The 20,924-nt window shown below is 41.0% G+C and overlaps 1 protein-coding gene across 2 annotated transcripts in view; it reads left to right on the top strand.

The window, feature by feature from the left end:
- Window positions 1-20,924, top strand: part of cerk (ceramide kinase) — a 74,468-nt gene that overhangs the window by 5,334 nt on the left and 48,210 nt on the right. The window contains exons 2-4 of one of the 2 annotated variants that reach the window (XM_038811401.1): window positions 3,927-4,061; window positions 8,258-8,380; window positions 15,793-15,918. In XM_038811401.1, coding sequence (XP_038667329.1) covers window positions 3,927-4,061; window positions 8,258-8,380; window positions 15,793-15,918 — 384 coding nt within the window. The remainder of the gene's footprint in view (window positions 1-3,926; window positions 4,062-8,257; window positions 8,381-15,792; window positions 15,919-20,924) is intronic. The other variant, XM_038811402.1, reaches the window with a different exon arrangement.

The raw sequence follows: 20,924 nt of genomic DNA, 5'->3' as shown, positions 1-20,924 counted from the left end.
TTTGTTGATATTGTACAGTCTGGATTGAGATGCACATTTCAAGCTTGTTTGCAGACTTTGAAAAGTGCTGACGGCATGACCAAATGCAGCTTTATTCAAACGATATGTTCCAAAAATGTTGAAATATTTTCTGCAAAATAATGCAGTTCAGTGCATTCCAGCAGAAGTTTTGAATAGACATTAGAAAATTAAACTACAAGTTCCAAGATGAAAATTGATTCAAATTGGTAGAAATATAGTTATTGAAAGATCCCATTGAACCTGGACAACAAGTTCATACCTCTCTGATCTTCAACTGGACAGAAGTATCTGGATGGACTGGGTCAGAACTTTATTTGACTTTGACCCTGATACTCGTTTGTCTGGAAGAAAAGGCAGGAAGTTTTCTAACTTCAGCATTAGCAAGCATGTACAAGTATGTAAGTGGTGATTAGTGGGAGCCCATACATGCATACAAATACTTGCATTGGCCATATTTGTTTTGAGAAGGAAAAATAAAGTTTCTCAGTATATCCACTTGTCTGCTCCAAGTATTATTACGGTTGGAAAAATTGAAGACAACTCTGTCCACGGTATATAGCTACAATTTTAACAAAAGCTTTGTTCCATAAGGTTGAATTGTATCATCGGATGATAAGTTACTTATTTTTTACTTAATTAAATGGTGACAGTTGTTTTGATATTCTTGCATTTCATTTGATTATGCACTCTCTATCTCGTTTTAAATTGTTGCTGCTAACAGTCTTTTCTTTGGCAAGGAAAAATCACTATTATGTCACACACAATGAACCTTTCATGCATTTTCAGCAAGGTTTGCAATCTGTTGTGTGATTTTCCCCAGAGTTGAGTGGCAACTGTTCAGTAAAGCAAGGACTTGAAATGGTGCTTGCATCCAAATTCATGTTTTAAAAATGCTCTATTGTTCACAAAAGAAGCAACTCATTGAGGCAACAAGTAAGTGGAGGGGTTTGGAATTACCAATGTCTAGTTGAGTATTTGTATCTGTGTGTCAGCTCTTTTTATAAAATATCAGTGCTTAACATAACAACCAGTACTTCACAAAATTGTTTACTGAACACAATTAGCTAGACCTAATCAATAGTATATATATTTTTTAATAGATCTGACAGCAATGTGGAGACGCACCTAAAACTCTATCTGCCCATTCCAGCGTCCTGCCTAACCAAGATGCTAAGCCAAGCAAAGAATGTTGCAGGCTATTTCACTGATTCTATAAATTAAAGTGCAAAATATCTTCCTGTACACCTAGAAAACAAGAGATAGGAGCAGGAGTCGACCATATGGCCTGTCATGCACACACTCCCATTCAATATGGATCATGACTGATCTTGGGCTTCAACTCCCCCTTTTCCCACCCACTCCCCATATCCCTTAATTCCTTTGGAGACCAACAATCTATCTATCTCCGCCTGAAATGTATCAATAATGGTGCGTTCACAACTTTGAGGCATAAAATTCCAAAGATTCATGATCCTTTGAGTGAAAAAGATTCTCCTTATCTCAGTTCTAAATGATTGACCCCCTTATCCTGAGACTCTGTCCCCGTGCTCTAGATTCTCCAGTCAGTGAAAACAACCCCTCGACCCTGTGAAGTCCCTTAAGAATCTTGTATGTAATGAAGATCATGTTTACATCAGAATGGAACATGTACTATATTTGATGGAATAATCTGTGTGTGTGTAACCCTGATTTTGAAGACCTATTCTATTTGTCCTTTCTCGTGCCTTTGTTGACTAATCTTATGATTTGCAGTTAAGAATCTCATGCAATGTCCTGAATTTGCAAGCTAATGCAGTGTTCCACTATTGACATTTAATATAGCAGTGCCATATATCGTACACTTGTTTGCAGGCAATAGATTATTAAGATTTTTTGCTCAATTATCCTGGCTATTGTATATTGTGAAATACCCCAGTCGTATATGTTGTTGAGTGTTATCTATTTTTAACTTTTTAATGGTATGTTGTGTAACCGAGAAAGGAATCAATGAACAGTGCTGCATCAACTTCAAGGTTCCAGCGCTGTAGACTGATGTCATTTGATAGCCGAGAAAACAAATATATAGACGCAATTGAATGGAGATTCACAGGCTTGTTCCTAGCCACCATGCTTTCCCTCATAGGCAGTCATTGCAAAGCCTACAAACAGGCTAATCAAGTTTGCAGAAATGCACAGTGTCGTCAACCCTATGCCCATTCTGCTTCTCACTCCTCAGGTGGAGCCTGACTTCCTGAGTAATTCAGTATTTCCAGCATCTCCTGTATTTATTTCAGATTTTCTACATCCGTCCAGCGTGTTCTGTTTTTATTCTCATTGCCAATCCCTTAGCGTAATCCACTTTCATCTCTGGTACTGAAACTCCTCTCTATGATAAGTGGTTGAGAAAACATTTGGAATTCTTGGCTTTGTAAGTAGGGGCTGTGAACATAAAAACAAGGAGGACATATTAAACCGAATCTCTGATTAGCTGGACTATTGTGTATAATGTTGAGGATCACGCATTAGGAAGGATGGCAAGGACGTGGAGAGGTTGCAGAAGAGGTTCACTAGAATGTTCCAGGTTTAAGGGCGTTTTATGTGGAGAGATTAGAAACCCTGGGATTGTTCAAGAAGCAGAAAATTGAGGGATCACCTCACAGAGGCATACAAAATAATGGAATTTTAATAAAGCAAATAAAGTTAAAGTTTGGCACATGGGTTGTTAAAGTTAAAATTGTAAAATAGTTAGCAAAATAATCAGTTGCAAAATTCGAAGGTTCTTCACGCGCAGAGCAGATTCCATAGAACTTTTAACACTTGAAAAATAAGTAATTTGAAGTGTTAGGGGGAAAAAGTTGGATTGTGGAAATAAATTGTACAGCTCTTTCAAAAGAGTCGCCAAAATCGGCTAAATTACCTTTCCTGTGAGATTCACTGATTAGATAGTCGAGGTGATGGTTATTATTATTGCTTTGAGAATGATCTAAAAGTCTGTAGAAGGTTATATTGCAGGGCAGGGAGAGTCACATTCTGCCAAATGCTATCTGTGGCGTAATGCTCTGAAATGATTTGTGTTTTTGAATTTTTCCAACGCCTGGAGGTCACAAAAGCTTACTCCTGAACTAAGTGGTGGATTTTTAAACTAGATCCCAGAAGGTAGATGAATACAATTTCTACGTCTCTTCACTCAAATTTTGGGCCAGATTTAATTTCTTCTGTTTGCTACGGTTCTGAGTTGGAGGTTAACTTTGAGCCAAGATGTTATGGTCAAAGTATTACTTAAATTGCAAAACTTAATAAGTCTTAACTTTGGTTACAGTGTATAATATATTAGTAACAATGAAGTCTGGAAATCTATTGTCCAGAAATATCAGTTATCCAAAGACATTTTGAGCAGACGCCATCAGCATTTTAGGCCAGTACTTTGGGAGCAGAAATGTGGAAGGCACAGTATTTGGAGATCTAATTTCATAATGTTTCAGGTAAGTATTTATATCTATGCATTTGTGGTTAGGCGTTCTATCATTATTCTATAATCCTGAAAAATCAGAAATTACATAGTCTCAAGCATTTCCGACTGTAGAGGTTACAATGTATTTTAATTTTCCAGTACTTTAAGATGCATGTTGTATATAGGACCCAGGAAGTTCAAATCCTGCAGAAGCAGCATGCAGTCATTGCATTAAAAGATAATTTCATTCAAAACGTTGTTTAAATAATTAACCTCCAGGTACAACTTGCAATTTACAAAGCGTACAGCCTGCCATAACTTTGCTTGTTACTTTTGATTTTTTTGCGGCGCAGGTATTAGACCCAGGCCTCGAACAAAATGTATTATTTAATAATAGCTATGTATTAATATAAATAGTTATCTAATGATGTTGCCTATAAAATGAATCGTAAATAAAATCTGTTTTATTTTCAAGCAGGGAGCCGCTCTGTACCTATCTGTGAGATTGTTGCTGTTCATGAAATTGAAGATGATGGAATTAGCAAAGAAAATGGAAGATGGCAGAAAATGCCCTCATTTTCCACTGAGCTAACATCACATGCGTTCACAGGTACAGTTCATATTTCAACCAATACTTTTACTAAAATTTCATTCTGCTATATTTATGTAGATCATAATTCTGTAAGGATTTTTTTTAGTTTACCAGTTATCTTTCCTGCCAGATAACAATCAGCAAGACGAGCTGATTTTTTTAATTTCCTGCTCTACTGAACTCCGGATTATTGAAGTCAGTTATGGCATCTCTATTGCTTAAATCAGCTTAGTAAGCATATTCTGACGATCAAGTGGTTTCCTGCTCTGTATGACTCTCATTCACCAAGTAATCTGGGACGTTGAGCTGCGTTACTTAACTTTAAATGCTTGAAGAGTGTGAGTTTTATCATTTGTATGTTAGTTTTATTTGCAGATATAATTTTCGCCATTCCTGGCTTAGTTGTATGCCACACCCCTAAGCAAGCTGCCATCAGCTGATGCTTATGTACAGCGACCGTTTGGAAGTGCCATGAGACCTCTTTAAAATCAATTTTGTCAATGGACTGTTTCTATCAACGTGATCACTTGTGGCACGGTGCATTGGTACTACACATACTTAGTTCTGTTTTATTTTTTCAGCTTTATCTCTGTGGATTCTTACATGCAGCTAGCTTGTTTTTGTACGTGGGAATAATGGTTAATTATCTTGCTACTTGTTAGGTTAACATTCACACACCATTCAGTTATATGTCACTGCTGTATAGTCATCTACAGTTAGTTTAAGTATATGGACACCTATATAGATAGGAACTCTGTTCTGTAAATTAAATCTGGCAAATGTTAGCTTAATATTGGCCTTCAGTTGCATTTTTCTTTAGTACTCCTATGTAAATATTGTACAAAACAAGACTCGGAGCAGATGCTACTATATTAACGCAAATAAATGTGTTGCACTATCTACCTCCTGATAGTTTAGCATTCTGCTTTGGTGTGGGATTTATTTCCTTTATCACCCTGCCCATGCCTCCTTATGTCCAATCTTGTTTTGTTCCCTAGATTAACAAAGTTCCTAATGTGGAAATTGCTATTTAGGCTCCAAGATGATATGATAGCTATGGGTGTGGAATGCCATTCATCACATTGTCAGAAAACTAATGTTTCCATCATTCATTACATCAACTGACTGTTAAACAATATATGCTAACTTCAATTTACCTTCCAGGTAGCCAATTCATTTTTTGGTAAACATCTTTTTAAGCCCCCACCCCCCACTTGTCCTATTGCTCTGGCATTTCTCAACATACTTAATTTTTACTTCTCCTGTTCCACTAAATTTCTTGTCTGCCACTCAGATTCCTGTCTAGAAGCATATTATTGAGGATGAAAATCCCTAGTTTGTCAAGTCATTCTTCATATTTATTTCCTTTGACAAATGGGGAGAAGCCGTATTTTTTTTTATTTAGAGAACCCAATTATTTTTTTTCCCAAGGGGCAATTTAGCATGACCAGTCCACCTACCCTGCATATCGTTTGGGGTTTTGGGGGTGAGACCCACGCAGACACTGAGAGAATGTGCAAACTTCCCATAGACAGTGACACCGGGCCGGGATCAAACCCGGGTCCTCGGCGCCGTGAGACAGCAGTGCTAACCACTTTGCCACCGTGTTGCCCAATAATGGGGAGACACCTTAATGGATTTTTTTTCCCACTGCCTTTGGCTCCATCAAAGAGACCAGTTCCAACTTCAGTTGTTCATAACTGGTATTCATAATGTTATTGATATTTTTTGGAAGCTCGCTGTATAAACAGTTTTGGGTATGAAGGCACGCTGTGCAGGTTAATCTGTTGACTTGCTCTTTTGTGTGTTCTGCAGCCTTTAATTTGCCAGGTGCTGTTTAATCAAATATAGGATATTTTAAAATACATTTGCACTGACAACAAAATGCATACTTTTGTAGTGATGTATATTAGGATATCAGCAACCTCTGACTGATGCAGGGTCAGTAGGCTTGAGTAATGTGGTGGCTTCTGCATTGCTCTTTGCCCATGGACTGCAGAGCTCAAGGTATATAAACTTGGCTATATGCCTGGAATTCTTCAGCTAGCAATTGAATACTGGTTAAATTTTAATTTTGAGACATAGCTGAGGGACCATAGTCTCTCCACTAAAAAGATTAAAAAGCAAGTTTCAAAATTCCTCAGATAACCTAAGCTGCAAACTGTTTAAATGTCGCACTGGGTTGCAGTTGCATTGGGGTGATTATGAACTTGGCAAGGGCTTCAAACCTCTAGTGTGCTTTGTTCCAAATTTATCTTCCACCGTTTTTAAAAATAACTCTTGTAAATGTGATACCACTTCTAACCAGTGTAAATTGTACTTCACCTATTGGGCAACTTAACGTTTCTACGTCAAGTTAAGAACACTTGGTTTTGTTTCAGCCAGACTTTCAGTAGCCCTTTTGTGTGTTTCTCGGTGACGTAAAACACTTCCAGGCATTGCTCTGAAGTCAGAATAAATCAATTTATGGTTTTGGGTAATGGAAATGTTTTTTTTAAAGAACACTAAGAGTACTATAAGCTGTACAGGAAATGGAATAAATACCTTTTAAAGGGAGGAAATCTAACCTGGACTACGACGCATGTTCCTGAATGTATAGCGGTTATTGAATAAACCTGCATTAAGCAAACTGTCAGGATCTGGAGGCAAAGTCTTTGGAGCTGTGCCTGGTCACAGACTAGGAATCCTACGTCGAGGAACTCATGTCCTGACCCCAAAGCCTATCCACCATCTACAAAACACAAGTCAGGAGTGTAATGGAATACTTTCCACTTGACTGGATGAGTGCAGCTCCAACAACACTGAAGAAGCTCAACACCATCAAGGACAAAACAACCCGCTTGATTCCTCCCCCTTCCACAAACATTCAAACCCTCCACCACCAACGAACAATGGCAGCCGTGTGCACCACCTACAAGATACACTGCAGTAACTCACCAAAGTTCCTTAGACAGCACCTTCCAAACCCATGACCACTTCTACCTAGAAGGACAAGAACAGCAGATACCTGGGAACCCCACCACCTGGAGGTTTCCCTCCCAAGTCACTCACCACCCTGACTTGGAAATATATTGGTGTTCCTGCACTGTCGCTAGGGCAACATATAGAACTCCCGCCCTAACAGCACAGTCAGTGCACCTACTGTGGACCTACTCAAGGACTGTAGCGGTTCAAGAAGGCAATTCACTACTTCCTTCTGATGGGAAACTAGGGATGGGCAATAAATGCCGATCTAACCAGCGACGCCCACGACCCATTAATGAATTCTTTAAAAATTATTCAAGGCCTTTTGTTTTGTTTAAAATTGCCTTTGAAGAATACCAATATTTTATTAAGCATTTTTATAACACTTTGTGAAAGCTGCCAAAACGTAACTCTAAATCCTCTTTTAGTGTTAGTTTAACGTGATTGCATGTTGACATTGCGCGGCAATTCATATTGACTCCAGTTCTGAAGAAAACCCATGCATTCTTCATATCACCGTGTAAGCTCATGTGCGAGTAAGAATTACAAATACTTTCTTCTTTGTTTCAAATGGTAGTAACCTCCATTTTGTTGCTAGCATGGGGACAAACCATAAGGACGTTTCTGAATCGCACAGTGCAGTTTGTAACCAAGCAACTGGAATGTAACGAATTCTTAGCTTGGTAATGATCTGAAATTCAAATCTCAGTTTATAATATACTTAATGGAATAATGGCACAATTCCAGAATAAAATCGTGCAATGTTACTGAAGAATTGTTTAGATTTGTTTTTTTTTAAAAACCTTCCAAAAACCTTGGCAAGTGTTTGATGATGAATGGAGGTAATTCTCTTGGAAATGTGCCATTCACTTGGTTCCTCAGATGAATAATTTGAAGTTGCAATCAATGCCATAGATGCATACAAGCAGATTTAGACTGCCTGGAAGTCACCAGGTTTTCCCTGAGAATTATTTTTGTAGCATTCCAATTACATTAAAAAATATATTATAAATGTTCACATGCTATCAACAAAGTTTTACAGTAATTCATATTTCTTTATGTAGGTTTCTTCTAAGGTTTGATTTTACTGTAAGGTTTGTAGATTTTATAAGATGAAATGAAATCTGCTATAGACTCGCTTTTGCAGTGCTTATCCAACCGCATTAGTACGTACATGCGCACAAAAAATTTTTCTACTTCGATTAAAGTGCTGCAAATTACTTCATAATTATTTCCTTTTTTATCTTTAGTATATTATGTGCAGAGATCAAAAGGGCACCATTGGGGGTGTAGTGAAGTGACCTTTATCTGCAGCGATCATCTACTCTGTAACCAGTGGGTACAAGCACTTAAGGAACTGTTGGATTTACAAGGTACTATATGTTTCTGTGAAACAAAGATAATACTGCCAAATGTGTGGTATTTTACAAGCCAAGATTACCTGAAGCAATGTGCAAAATTATGTTTTGTTCTTTCTGCCTCTCAGAAGCTAATTATAACTGAAATACTACATTTCCATTGTAAGCACAATGGTTTTGACTTCAACCTCGGTTTGACCCACTCTGTGCCACCAAGTTTGTAATGCTTTCATGATTGTGGGATATCATAAGAACATAAGAACTAGGAGCAGGAGTAGGCCATCTTGCCCCTCGAGCCTGCTCCGCCATTCAATGAGATCATGGCTGATCTTTTCTGGACTCAGCTCCACTTTCTGGCCCGGACACCATAACCTTTAATCCCTTTATTCTTCAAAAAACTATCTATCTTTACCGTAAAAACATTTAATGAAGGAGCCTCAACTGCTTCACTGGGCAAGGAATTCCATAGATTCACAACCCTTTGGGTGAAGAAGTTCCTCCTAAACTCAGTCCTAAATCTACTTCCCCTTATTTTCAGGCTATGTCCCCTAGTTCTGCTTTCACCCGCCAGTGGAAACAACCTGCCTGCATCTATCGTATCTATTCCCTTCATAATTTTAAATGTTTCTATAAGATCCCCCCTCATCCTTCTAAATTCCAACGAGTACAGTCCCAGTCTACTCAACCTCTCCTCATAATCCAACCCCTTCAGCTCTGGGATTAACCTAGTGAATCTCCTCTGCACACCCTCCAGTGCCAGTATGTCCTTTCTCAAGTAAGGAGACCAAAACTGAACACAATACTCCAGGTGTGGCCTCACTAACACCTTATACAATTGCAACATAACCTCCCTAGTCTTAAACTCCATCCCTCCATTTGCCTTCTTAAACACCTGTTGCACCTGTAAACCAACTTTCTGTGACTCATACACTAGCACACCCAGGTCTCTGCACAGCAGCATGCTTTAATATTTTATCGTTTAAATAATAATTCCGTTTGCTGCTGTTCCTACCAAAATGGATAACCTCACATTTGTCAACATTGTATTCCATCTGCCAGACCCTAGCCCATTCACTTAACCTATCCAAATCCCTCTGCAGACTTCCAGTATCTTCTGCACTTTTCGCTTTACCACTCATCTTGGTGTCATCTGCAAACTTGGACACATTGCCCTTGGTCCCCAACTCCAAATCATCTATGTAAATTGTGAACAATTGTGGGCCCAACACGGATCCCTGAGGGGCACCACTAGCTACTGATTGCCAAGCAGATTGCCAACCAGAGAAACACCCATTAATCCCCACTCTGCTTTCTATTAATTAACCAATCCTCTATCCATGCTACTACTTTACCCTACTTTACCCAAAAGGGGCTTGTGTTTCTCTTGGAGTCTAATTCAGAGCAGGTCCAATGTTCTCCTCTTGGCAGAGTGACCTCATTATTTGGGCATTTTGCCTGACATAGAAAGATTATAGAATTAGATTAGCTAGATTATCTTCTACTTCAAACTGAGTTAAAACAGTTCAGATGTTCTCACTGGCATTTGTCCCTTAGACATTTAAACCGCAGGTTTGTCATGATGGTTGAATTTGTGGCTAGCAGTGGCAAATTTGTCAGACCGTTTGTTTTTCTGCCACCTTTACTGCAGCCCTACAGCCAAAATGTGTGTCCCATTGTGTTGTAGCACACTCAATAGTTATTCACCAGGAAGATATGACACATAGAGTTTTACAGCACAGAAAGAGTCCCTTTGGCCCATTGTGTCTGTGTTGGCCAACAAACACCCATCTATTCTAATCCCATTTTCCAGCACTTTGTCTGTAGCCTTATGTGCTATGACATTTCAAGTGCTCAACTAAATGCTGTGAGGGTTGCCACCTCTACCACCCTTTCAGGCAATGAGCTCCAGATTCCCACCACCTATCTGTATGCTCACTGGATTAATGTAGAGCGGGACTTGTGCATACTCTGTGTAGGTTTTTCATCCCACGTTTCATACCACATTGATTTTAATTTGTTTCGTCAGTTACTGTTGATGACAGCTTTGTTGATTTGGCAGGCTTCAGTTAGCCAAGTAAATCAATGCAAAACCAGTAGGGTCTTTGGATTAATTTCAATTCCAGTTCCTTAATCCTTCTTTTTCAATAATTGATTGATGAACTGTGATTGTTGCTTCTCTTCATAAATGTGTCATTAAAAATAAATGTTCCCAGTACAGAAGCTATCATTGTCCACTTCTAGTTCAATAATTTGGAGATTTGGCTAAATCCACTGCAAGTGATTCACATTACTAAAGCTGTGAATGCATATTGAACTTTGTTATGTCGCAAGTAGTTATGGAAGACATCCTTCAGCCAGAATTTAGGATTTGGATAAAATGTGCAATTTATTTTCTAAAATTATGTTGGCTGAATTTTGGGTATAGTTTTGGTGCAACAACATACTTTGGCGCTGGTTTAGCACAGTGGGCTAAACAGCTGGCTTGTAATGCAGAACAATGCCAGCAGCGCAAGTTCAATTCCTGCACCGGCTTCTCCGAATGGGCGCCGGAATGTGGCGACTAGGGGCTCTTCACAGTAACTTCATTGAAGCCTACTTGTGACAATAAGTGATTATTATTATTCTTTCTTGGAATTGAAGTGTGTAAAATGTTGCTGTCTTGGGATCATTTTGGTTAGTATTCTATGTCTAAAATGCAACCATTTTCCCAGCTGCCCTATGCTATTTGGGTGTCAGAACCAAGATTTCTTAATTCTGAGAGGCACCCCACATGATCAAAGAGCTGTCACCATACATATAATTATTGCTTTTGTAGAGGTTATGTGTTCTGAATTTAGCTGATGTAAGCTCTGATGAATTGTTGTGGTCAGGTCTATGTTTTAATGCATATGGGAAAATTGTATGAAATACACTGCGAGTGGGCATGTTATTTGATGTAGCCTTAAGCTGGGACATGAATTCCATGTTTCTTATTTCACCAGAATTTAGTGGCTTAAGTTGTTGTACAGCTGATTTACAGGAACTGAAGATTTTAAAATCCAAAAACGTGGTAAAATTGGTGGGCACTTCTGATGGGCTAAATAGCCTCTTTCGGTTCTGGAAACTTGACATTGTAACTGCAAGAAACAAGATTTTAATTATCAGTGAGATCACTGCTCATCATTTCCTTCTTTCCAACTCTTGACCCACCTTCAACCTCATTGCCCATGCACCTCCCCTCATATCGCCGGAGGAAAAAAGTTCTATCAGACCCTGTTCTTCAACAAACTTCCAACTGCCTTTTTCCAGGATGAGAAATCTCCGCCATTTGGTGAAACTCCATTCATTTAATTTTCTTCTGATCTCTGCCCAGGCTAGGGGAGCCATCAATCGGCACCTCTAAATTTAATTTGCAACCAGTTGCATTCTATGATTGCATGATGTGGAGGTTATGCCCTCAGTAGATGCTGCTTCCATGTGCAACCTTCAGAGCATCTTCCTGCTCTGGGCTGTCTTTATGGTGCTGCCTCCACTGTTGGAAACACTGGCACAGAACAGCTGGATCTTCTCGTCCAATCTGAGGTTGTATTACTGATTGATTAACTCAGCCCCCACCCATCTGGAGAACACCATTTGGCTTCAGACTCTGACCCTGAAGGGAGGGAGATTCCAGCTGACTGTGGTCTCAACCCCTGCCCTTTTGGGGGTCTGAGCCCCAAGGGCCGGAACTCTGATCACCCCAGGTAGACAGCTCCCCTTTCCCCTGCAATGAGGATTTAATTGGTGGTGGTTGAGGGTGAGCTGCAGCTACCCGCCAACAACGAGGAGGAATGGGAACAACGGCTCAAGGAACATTGGTTTGGGCCCAAGGAGATGCTGCTGTAGCGGGAGCCAGGGCAGAAGGGGAGCTGGGGTAGATGGAGGAAGGAGCAGAGGTTGGGGAGGGGAGTGGAGCTCAGGGCTGGGAGCAGGACAGTGGGGAAGGGAAGGGAGTGGATATGGTGGGGTTGCCGTGGGAGGGGGGTTGGAGAGCAGGAGTGGGGAGAAGCAGGGTTGAGGCTTGCGGGCAGACCACGGGGTAGTGGACAAAGAGGTAAAGGGGGAGAAGGGGTAGGGGGAAGAAGCAGGGCCTTGGCCTGGGGGATGGGAATATGGTCAGGGGTGAAGTGGCAGTAGGGGATGTGGAGGAAAAGGAGTCTGTGGGAGTGGAGGAGGTAGGGTTAGGGTAGCAGGGCCAAAGCATGGAAGTGGGATGGTGAATGCAGAAGGAAGAGGTAATTTAATACAAATGCATAGGAAGGAAGAGGTAATTTAATACAAATGCATAGGTCCTCTGCCGTGATGGTAATAGAAGGTAAGTAAAGTGAAAACTAACATGTCTAGTTGGATTTTCCCCTCATTGCATCTAAGTATGGCAGCAAGCATTTTACCCGTTGGCTGCAACGGTGGATTTTCGCAGCATAGCATCCACATTCCGCTAAATGAATTGTGTATGCAAGGGAAACACGCTAGCCAGGGCGCCCTACCGTGAACTCACTGTTGCTTACCAAGGACTTTTCATGACCCCCTCCTAATTTCCAGCTTAAGTACTTTCCTACTTTCTTTATACTCCTCAAGGGTTTCGACTGTCCCCACCCTTCTAGACCGTACAAAAGCCTCCATTTTCTTTTTGGCGAGGTTCACAATATCCCTCGTGTTCCAGGGCTCCCTAAAGTTCCCATACTTATCCTTCGATCTCTCACGAACGTGATTTTCCTGAATCCTAATCAACTGTCACTTGAAAGACTCCCACATGACCGATGTTGATTTACCCTCCAACAGCTGCACCCAATTCAAATTCTTCAATTCCTGTCTAATGTTATTGGAATTTGCCTTTGTTTAGCACCGTAACCCGAATGTTACCCTAATCCCTATCCAAAAGTACCTTAAAACTTACAGAATTGTGGTCACTACTCTCAAAATGTTCCCCTACTGAACCCTCAACCACTTGTCCAGGCTCATTCCCCAATACCAGGTCCAGTACTGCCCCTTCCCTAGTTAAACTATCTACATATTGCATCAAGAAGCCTTCCTGGATACACCTTACAAACTCTGTCCCATTCAGGCCCCTAGCACTAAGTGAGTCCCAGTCAATATAAGGGAAGTTAAAATCCCCTACCACAACAACCACGTTACTTTTACACCTGTCCAAAATCTCTCCACCTATCTGCTCCTCTATCTCTCGCTGGCGGTTGGGTGCTGGTGATAAACACCCAACATTGTGATTTCCCCCTTACTGTTCTTTAGCTCTACCCAGATTGCCTCATGGGGTAATCATAGTTCTCTGAGGTATCCACCCACAGTACGGCTATAATCTCCTCAACCAGTAATGCTACTCCCCCACCCCTTTTACATTCCCCTCTATCTCCCCTGAAGCATCTATATCTTCCAACGTTCAGCTGCCAATCCTGCCCTTCCATTAACCACGTTTCTGTGATAGCCACATCATAGTTCCAAGTACTAATGTTCCTCTTCCCTTAAAAACTGTCATGGTCGTCCACCCTTTATCCTTACCGCCTTCCTTTTTCCCATTTTTGTGTGTTGTAACAAAGCCAGTAAAACGTAGAATCCCTATAGTACAGACGGAGACCATTAGTCCCATCGAGTTTGCACCGACCCTCGGACGACTCCCCCATCCTATCCACCAAACCTGCACATCTCTGGACTGTGGGAGGAAATCTGAGCACTCGGAGGAAAATCACACAGACACTGGGAGAACATGCAATACCCACACAGTCACCTAAGGCCGGAATTGAACTCTAGTCCTGAGGCAGCAGTACATCACTATGCCACTGTGCTGAATTCGAACAGATCTCGAGCAGCACTTCCCCCTTCCATTTCTTGTGTCACATCTTTGGCTTTTCCTTCTTATTTACATATTGCTCTTCAATTTGTAGGCATGCGGCAAATAATTTAATTCCTGCTAAAACTCCGTTTTTTGGCCCATCCATACCCACCCCACACTGCATAATGGAGCTGAGCCAGACAATGCACAATTACAGTGACCCGAAGCTTGCGTCCTGACATTGTAGCTTACATGTTGCCCTCAAGTATTTGTATCTCAGATTCCATTGGCGATCTGTTTGGCTACAATGTAATCTTAGTATTCTGTATATTAAAGCACATCTCCGAATAATGTTCAAGAAAAGCTTGCTCTAAATAACTCTGAAATCATCTTTCAGAGCACCTCTTCAGAGTTCAAAAGGTAAGTATAGTTTCAGCCAAAAAAATACCATTGCTACGGGGAATTGTGAAACCCTTCAAAATGCTGGCAGCGTAGCACACGAGTGTCAGTATTTTATTGAGTTATTTGTACCCAGATGTTTACAACCTCCAAATGGATGATTTTCTGCATACATTTCCTGTTTATTTTTCTTGCATCAGCAAATTTCTTGGGGGGAAATGCTGAATGAATATATTGTAGTTTTACTATACATATTCATGCCTTGCTTAATCTTAAGTATTGAATGTGGAACTTGTTTTAAAAAAGCACTTAATTTTGATCAACTTTTATTTTCAACATGATCTTTGCAATTTTCTCTCAATTCTCATATATTTATTTGACCAATGAAAATTATGTTAATGCCCTGTTAGCGTATAAGTTTGAGGAAATCTCAGAATATTGAATTGCCTCAATTGTTCCAGGAGCTTAAAAAAAGATTTTCCTCCTTGCCACAACCACTTTGAAATTTTTGATCGTTTGCTTTTTCCACTCTTGGGTTGGGCTGCACTTGGGCAAGTCTTAATGCTCCCAAAACACCTTGGGACCTTTTACTATGTTAAAGGCACCATATTACTGATAGTTGTTGATAACAGTTGGCTACAGGGCTGCATTCACAGATGCAGGTCATACCTACTTTGACTATCGGAAATGTTGCTATAAAAGGGGGAAAAAAGCTTTGGGTTAAATGTGAGTGTCAGCATGCATGATAATGGAGATGTCAGTTCGCTTAGCTCCTTAAACACAATTTGAAATCTTACTATTTCCCTTGCTACGTAACAATGGGCAACAAAATTATTTACGCAACATTTTGAAAAGCACTCATGGCCATTTGTACCTGTACTTCCTCCCTCAGTTTAACTTCCCTTCTTGAGATGTCTCTTTGCCTATCGGAAATGTTGCTGGCAAAGAGACATCTCAAGAAGGGAAGTTAAACTGAGGGAGGAAGTACAGGTACAAATGGCCATGAGTGCTTTTCAAAATGTTGCGTAGATAATTTTGTTGCCCATTGTTACGTAGCAAGGGAAATAGTAAGATTTCAAATTGTGTTTAAGGAGCTAAGTGAACTGACATCTCCATTATCATGCATGCTGACACTCACATTTAACCCAAAGCTTTTTTTCCCCCTTTTATAATTTGCCAGAGAAGTTCAGTTCTGGTAAAATATTTGGTTTCTTTTCTTTTCCAGCTATGCGACCAAAGCACTTAATCGTATTTATTAATCCTCTTGGAGGGAAACGATTGGGGAAGCAAATATATGAAGATAAAGTAGCCCCTCTGTTTCGATTAGCCTGCATTTCTGCCGAAGTGATCGGTGAGTTATTGTCGCCATATTAAACTAATATTTCAGTATCTGACCACACAATGTAAAAGGCAGGAAACAACATTAATGACTGCTTTCAGACTAAACTGCCTAGTGCTGTAGGAATAGGTGTATCTGTTTTCTTATTTGGGAAGGTATGTTTTGTGTTTGTGACTTGGTTTGCATGGATTTTAACAATCATTACCAATTATTTCCTCAACCCCCAGTTACAACACTAACCTTCATTCCCTCTTGGGATATTAACCACTTCCTGCAGTGGGGCCAACGAGTGCTGGGTAATCCCACTAAACAAGATAAACAAGGGACAGCATGGTGGCACAGTAGTTACCAGGAACCCGGGTTCCATTCCAACCTTGGGTGACTGTATGAATGGAATTTGCACTTTCTCCTTGTGTCTATGGGTCTCCTCCGGGTGCTCCGGTTTCCTCCCACAGTCCAAAGATGTGCAGGTTAGGTGGGGTTATCAGGGGAGTGGGCCTGGGTAAAGTGTTCTTTCAGAGAGTCGGTGCATACTTGATGGGCCGAATGGCGACCTCCTGCACTGTAGGAATCTAGTGGTTCAATATCCTTTCTTCCTATTTCCCACACACCTGCACTGCCAACAACTAATTTCATTGAATAATGGTCAACAATAGGAGCCTTGCTAACTTCCATTTCACCGAGGATAGTATCCTTAACACAGGTTCGGCACAGATTGGGAATCAAATCTGGGACCGTAGTCATTTTTATAACTTGTCAATTCACTGCTGTATCCAAGTGAGCAATGATTAAACTTTAGCAAAATATCTTGCAGTTAGCATTTGTTCAGTGATGTGTTCACTTTAAGATAATCTTGAATTACTTGAGATTTTCATTGGTTTCTTTACAATTCCAACTAACTGCAACTAGTGAAATGTTATTGACAGTTGCACAGTCTGCTGACCTGTAAACTTAAATATTACGTAATTTTTAACATGAGAAAAAAGGTGACAAACTCCTCTACTGGTCATTTTCGAACTTTAACATATTTTTATAACGATTAATATGTTCAGTTCAAAAAATTGATTTCCCCCCCCCCCCCCCCATATGTTGAGAGTGTTTCGCAGATGACGCCCGCTCTCACGGGTTTTGTTGCTTCCCTGTGCCAGGGCCATGCTGGGAAAAAGCTGCACCAATTCTCACCCATGTGAATCCCAGCCCAGAGGACCGGAGGTTCATGAGGGCTTGGAAAATCCGTTGTCCAGCCTATTAATAGAATGCAAATGGGTAATTTTGCTGGCGTAGGGCTCTAACTTAGATGCCGCTGCCAGCGGGGGTGGCGGCAGTGAATCCAACCCATTAAATCAGCAAACTTGATCTCGCTATTGATTTTAATGATGGGTGTTGGTAGGGGTGGGGTCTGCTGCTGAGCTGTCGAAATTAGTTACCCAACATTTTTGATAAAGGTCTCTGGAGCAACGCAACAGTCCTTGCAATTTATATCATGGCATGCATAATGCAATTTATATCATGGCATGCATAATGGCAAAAGTAACTTGCATCATAATTGCCTGAAATTTCTGCAGTGTAATATGGTATATGCTATAATTGTGTCCCCAATGGTGCAGGCTTTCAGCAATTTAGGTGCAACTCCTAAATTTAAATTATTTTGTATGGAGGAACTTTAAGGAGATGCTTTTCTCTGAATATATGAGAGTTTAATAGCTACATACCTTTTTAAATATCTAACTTGACCTCACTTCCAAGTATACTGTATGGGGTACAAAGTATACATCAGGAACTGTGGATTGAATAGGTTCTGAAGAATGTTTATAGCTCAAATGATTGTTATAGAAAGATAGAAGCTTAAATCTAGGGCCACTGTAAAGTGAATTACAATTCTGAGGAAATTAATAACATGCATACAACTTAATCCAGTAAATCCGACTAGAATGATTTAGATAGATTTCAGTTGCACAAATTTCTATAAAATTGAAAGGAAAAAAATTAAGCATGAGACTTTGTGGTGTGCTGTTTAGTAATTTACGATAAACATGTAACTGTCCAGAAGTACCTTTTTAGCGCTGTACCTAAAGATTCATGACTCAGCAGAAAGTAACTGTTTAAGTAGTTTAAAGTTAAGTGTTGTCAGCTAGTCTGTTCCTCCCAAACATGATGTACCTTCCAAATAATGTTGATGCAAGTGATTATCTGTTGTAGTTTCAAGGTCCCTGTAAGTAACACTGAAAAACAGTAATTTTTGGCCAACATCATGCTGTTAACCCCATCATCCTGCTAACCATGGACTACTCTCCAAAATCAGTTGCATTCTTGGACACACTCATCTCCATCAAGGACGGTCACCTCAGCACTTCGCTTTACCACAAGCCCAGGGATAACCTCACGATGCTCCACTTCTCCAGCTTCCACCCTAAACGCATTAAATAAGCCATCCTCGATGGACAAGCCCTCCGTATACACAGGATCTGCTCAGACGAGGAGGAGCGTAACAGACATCTACAGACGCTGAAAGATGTCCTTGTACGAACGGGATATGGTGCTCGACTCATCGATCGACAGTTCCAACGCGCCACAGCAAAAAACTGCACCGACCTCCTCAGAAGACAAACACGGGATACAACCGACAGAGTACCCTTCGTCATCCAGTACTTTCCTGGAGCGGAGAAACTACAACATCTTCTTTGCAGCCTTCAACACATCATCGGTGAAGATGAACATCTAGCCAAGGTCATCCCCACACCCCCCCTACTTGCCTTCAAACAACCGTGCAACCTCAAACAAACCATTGTTTGCAGCAAACTACCCAGCCTTCAGAACAGCGACCACGACACCACAACCCTGCCATGGCAATCTCTGCAAGATGTGCCAGATCATCGACATGGATACCACCATTACACGTGACAACACCACCCACGCGGTACATACTCATGCGACTCGGCCAACGTTGTCTACCTCATACGCTGCAGGAAAGGATGTCCCGAAGTGTGGTACATTGGTGAGACCATGCAGACGCTGCAACAACGAATGAACGGACATCACGTGACAATCACCAGGCAGGAATGTTCCCTTCCAGTTGGGGAACACTTCAGCAGTCAAGGACATTCAGCCTCTGATCTCCGGGTAAGTGTTCTCCAAGGCGGCCTTCAGGACACGCAACAACACAAAATCGCTGAGCAGAAACTTGTAGCCAAGTTCCGCACACGAGTGCGGCCTCAACCGGGACCTGGGATTCATGTTGCATTACATTCATCCTCCATCATCTGGCCTGGGCGTGCGAAATTCTACCAACTGTCCTGGCTTGAGACAATTCACACCTCTTTAACCTGGGGTTACCTCTATAGCTGGATCTGTAAAGACTTGAGAAAGGAGCTGCGCACCGAAAGCTCGTGTTTGAAACAAACCTGTTGGACTTTAACCTGGTGTTGTAAGACTTCTTACTGTGCTCACCCCAGTCCAACGCCGGCATCTCCACATCATCACTTCCCACAGTCTCACCTCTCCCACTATGATACTTACCTAGCCCTGGCCCTCCAGGACTTTAATCTGGGGAAGGTTTGTAGTACAGTCCTGGCTACTGTTGCAATAACAGAAATGATGACCAATCTGATTGAGTAGCAGCTTTCTGAGGCCGGGAGAGAGAGAAAGAGAGTGAGTAAGGTAACACATTGAATTGGGGACTGCTTCTGTAAGTTTTCAATTCAAAGATCTTTAGATCTGCTTTGATATCTACCATCTATCCACTCTTCTGTTTCATTTAATCTGTTCATCAGTTTGCTGTGTTTTAACAGCACCATTTTATTCAGCTGGCTTTGAGGTAAATTTCTGGCTTCTCATCACCATCCTGTCAGTTATCTGACACCTGGAGTGTGTTCTGAGGAAGACGTAAAAATTAATAATTTTCAACTTTCGAAACATTTGTGTAATTGAATGCATCTCTTGGCATTTTTATTTGGCGCCTTATCTGTGGGAGCATGGGTACCAGTTTAGCTAATTATGCCATTTATACTATTGTCTTCCAGTTCATGGTGCAGCTCACTGAGACGTTGCAATCATAGGGTTTGAATAAGTGGAAAATGAGGCCTAGTAGTATTGTGCTGACAATTCTGGTACTTGTTCAACTTATTACTGTTGCACTGTAAACCTACACCGAAAGCTGCTGTTGAGCTAGGTATCACATCCATGCAGAAAATAACTGACTGATTTTGTTCTAGTCTTGCATTTTTATAATACAACTTTTGAACTAAACTGGAACTGTAATAATGCGCAATATTGGGGGAAAATTGTTATTTAGATTTAGTGTGCTGCATCAAGACTTGACAGAGTGGCAATCGGCAAAATTGTGTTAGTTCCATTGTAATATGGGACATGCTGAACTACAGCATCCCAAATTCACATTGCAATGTCGTACACAAATTAGAGTCGCCCTATAAGTACTCCATGGTTCTCTATTCTGCATTGGCTTGCAGATGTGACTTGTGAAGACAGACTGTACAGGCTATGCACACTGTGTATTACTGCACATGCAGAGCCTGGTGTATGTGTACGGAGTGTAACCTGGCCTGCACAGATGAAGTGATATATTGAATACACCTCTCTTATACAAGTGGATGTAATATTGACAAAACAGATTAGATTATTGTTCAGCACTTTTTAATGTTGCAAAATAGACTGGTTAAAAAGGTGAATATTGCTTGAATTGAATTGCTCGAATTTTAGCCTTTTTCATGTTAGTCACCTTGGAATTTGATTAATTAAAGCAGGATCAATTGCCCTGATGTAGTGTGCATTAGTGGGGCGGCATGGTAGCACAGTGGTTAGTACTGTTGCCTCACAGCACCACGGGCCCGGGTTCGATTCCCGGCTTGGGTCACTGTGTGAAGTCTGCACGTGTCTGCGTGGGTTTCCTCTGGGTGCCCCGGTTTCCTCCCACAGGTCCCAAAAGACGTGCTTGTTAGGTGAATTGGGCATTATGAATTCTCCCTCCGTGTACCCGAACAGGCGCTGGAGTCTGGTGTAAT

This window comes from Scyliorhinus canicula, chromosome 11, assembly GCF_902713615.1.
Source record: "Scyliorhinus canicula chromosome 11, sScyCan1.1, whole genome shotgun sequence".
Classification (NCBI taxonomy): Eukaryota; Metazoa; Chordata; class Chondrichthyes; order Carcharhiniformes; family Scyliorhinidae; genus Scyliorhinus; species Scyliorhinus canicula.
This window is presented reverse-complemented; position numbering and strand designations above follow the sequence as displayed.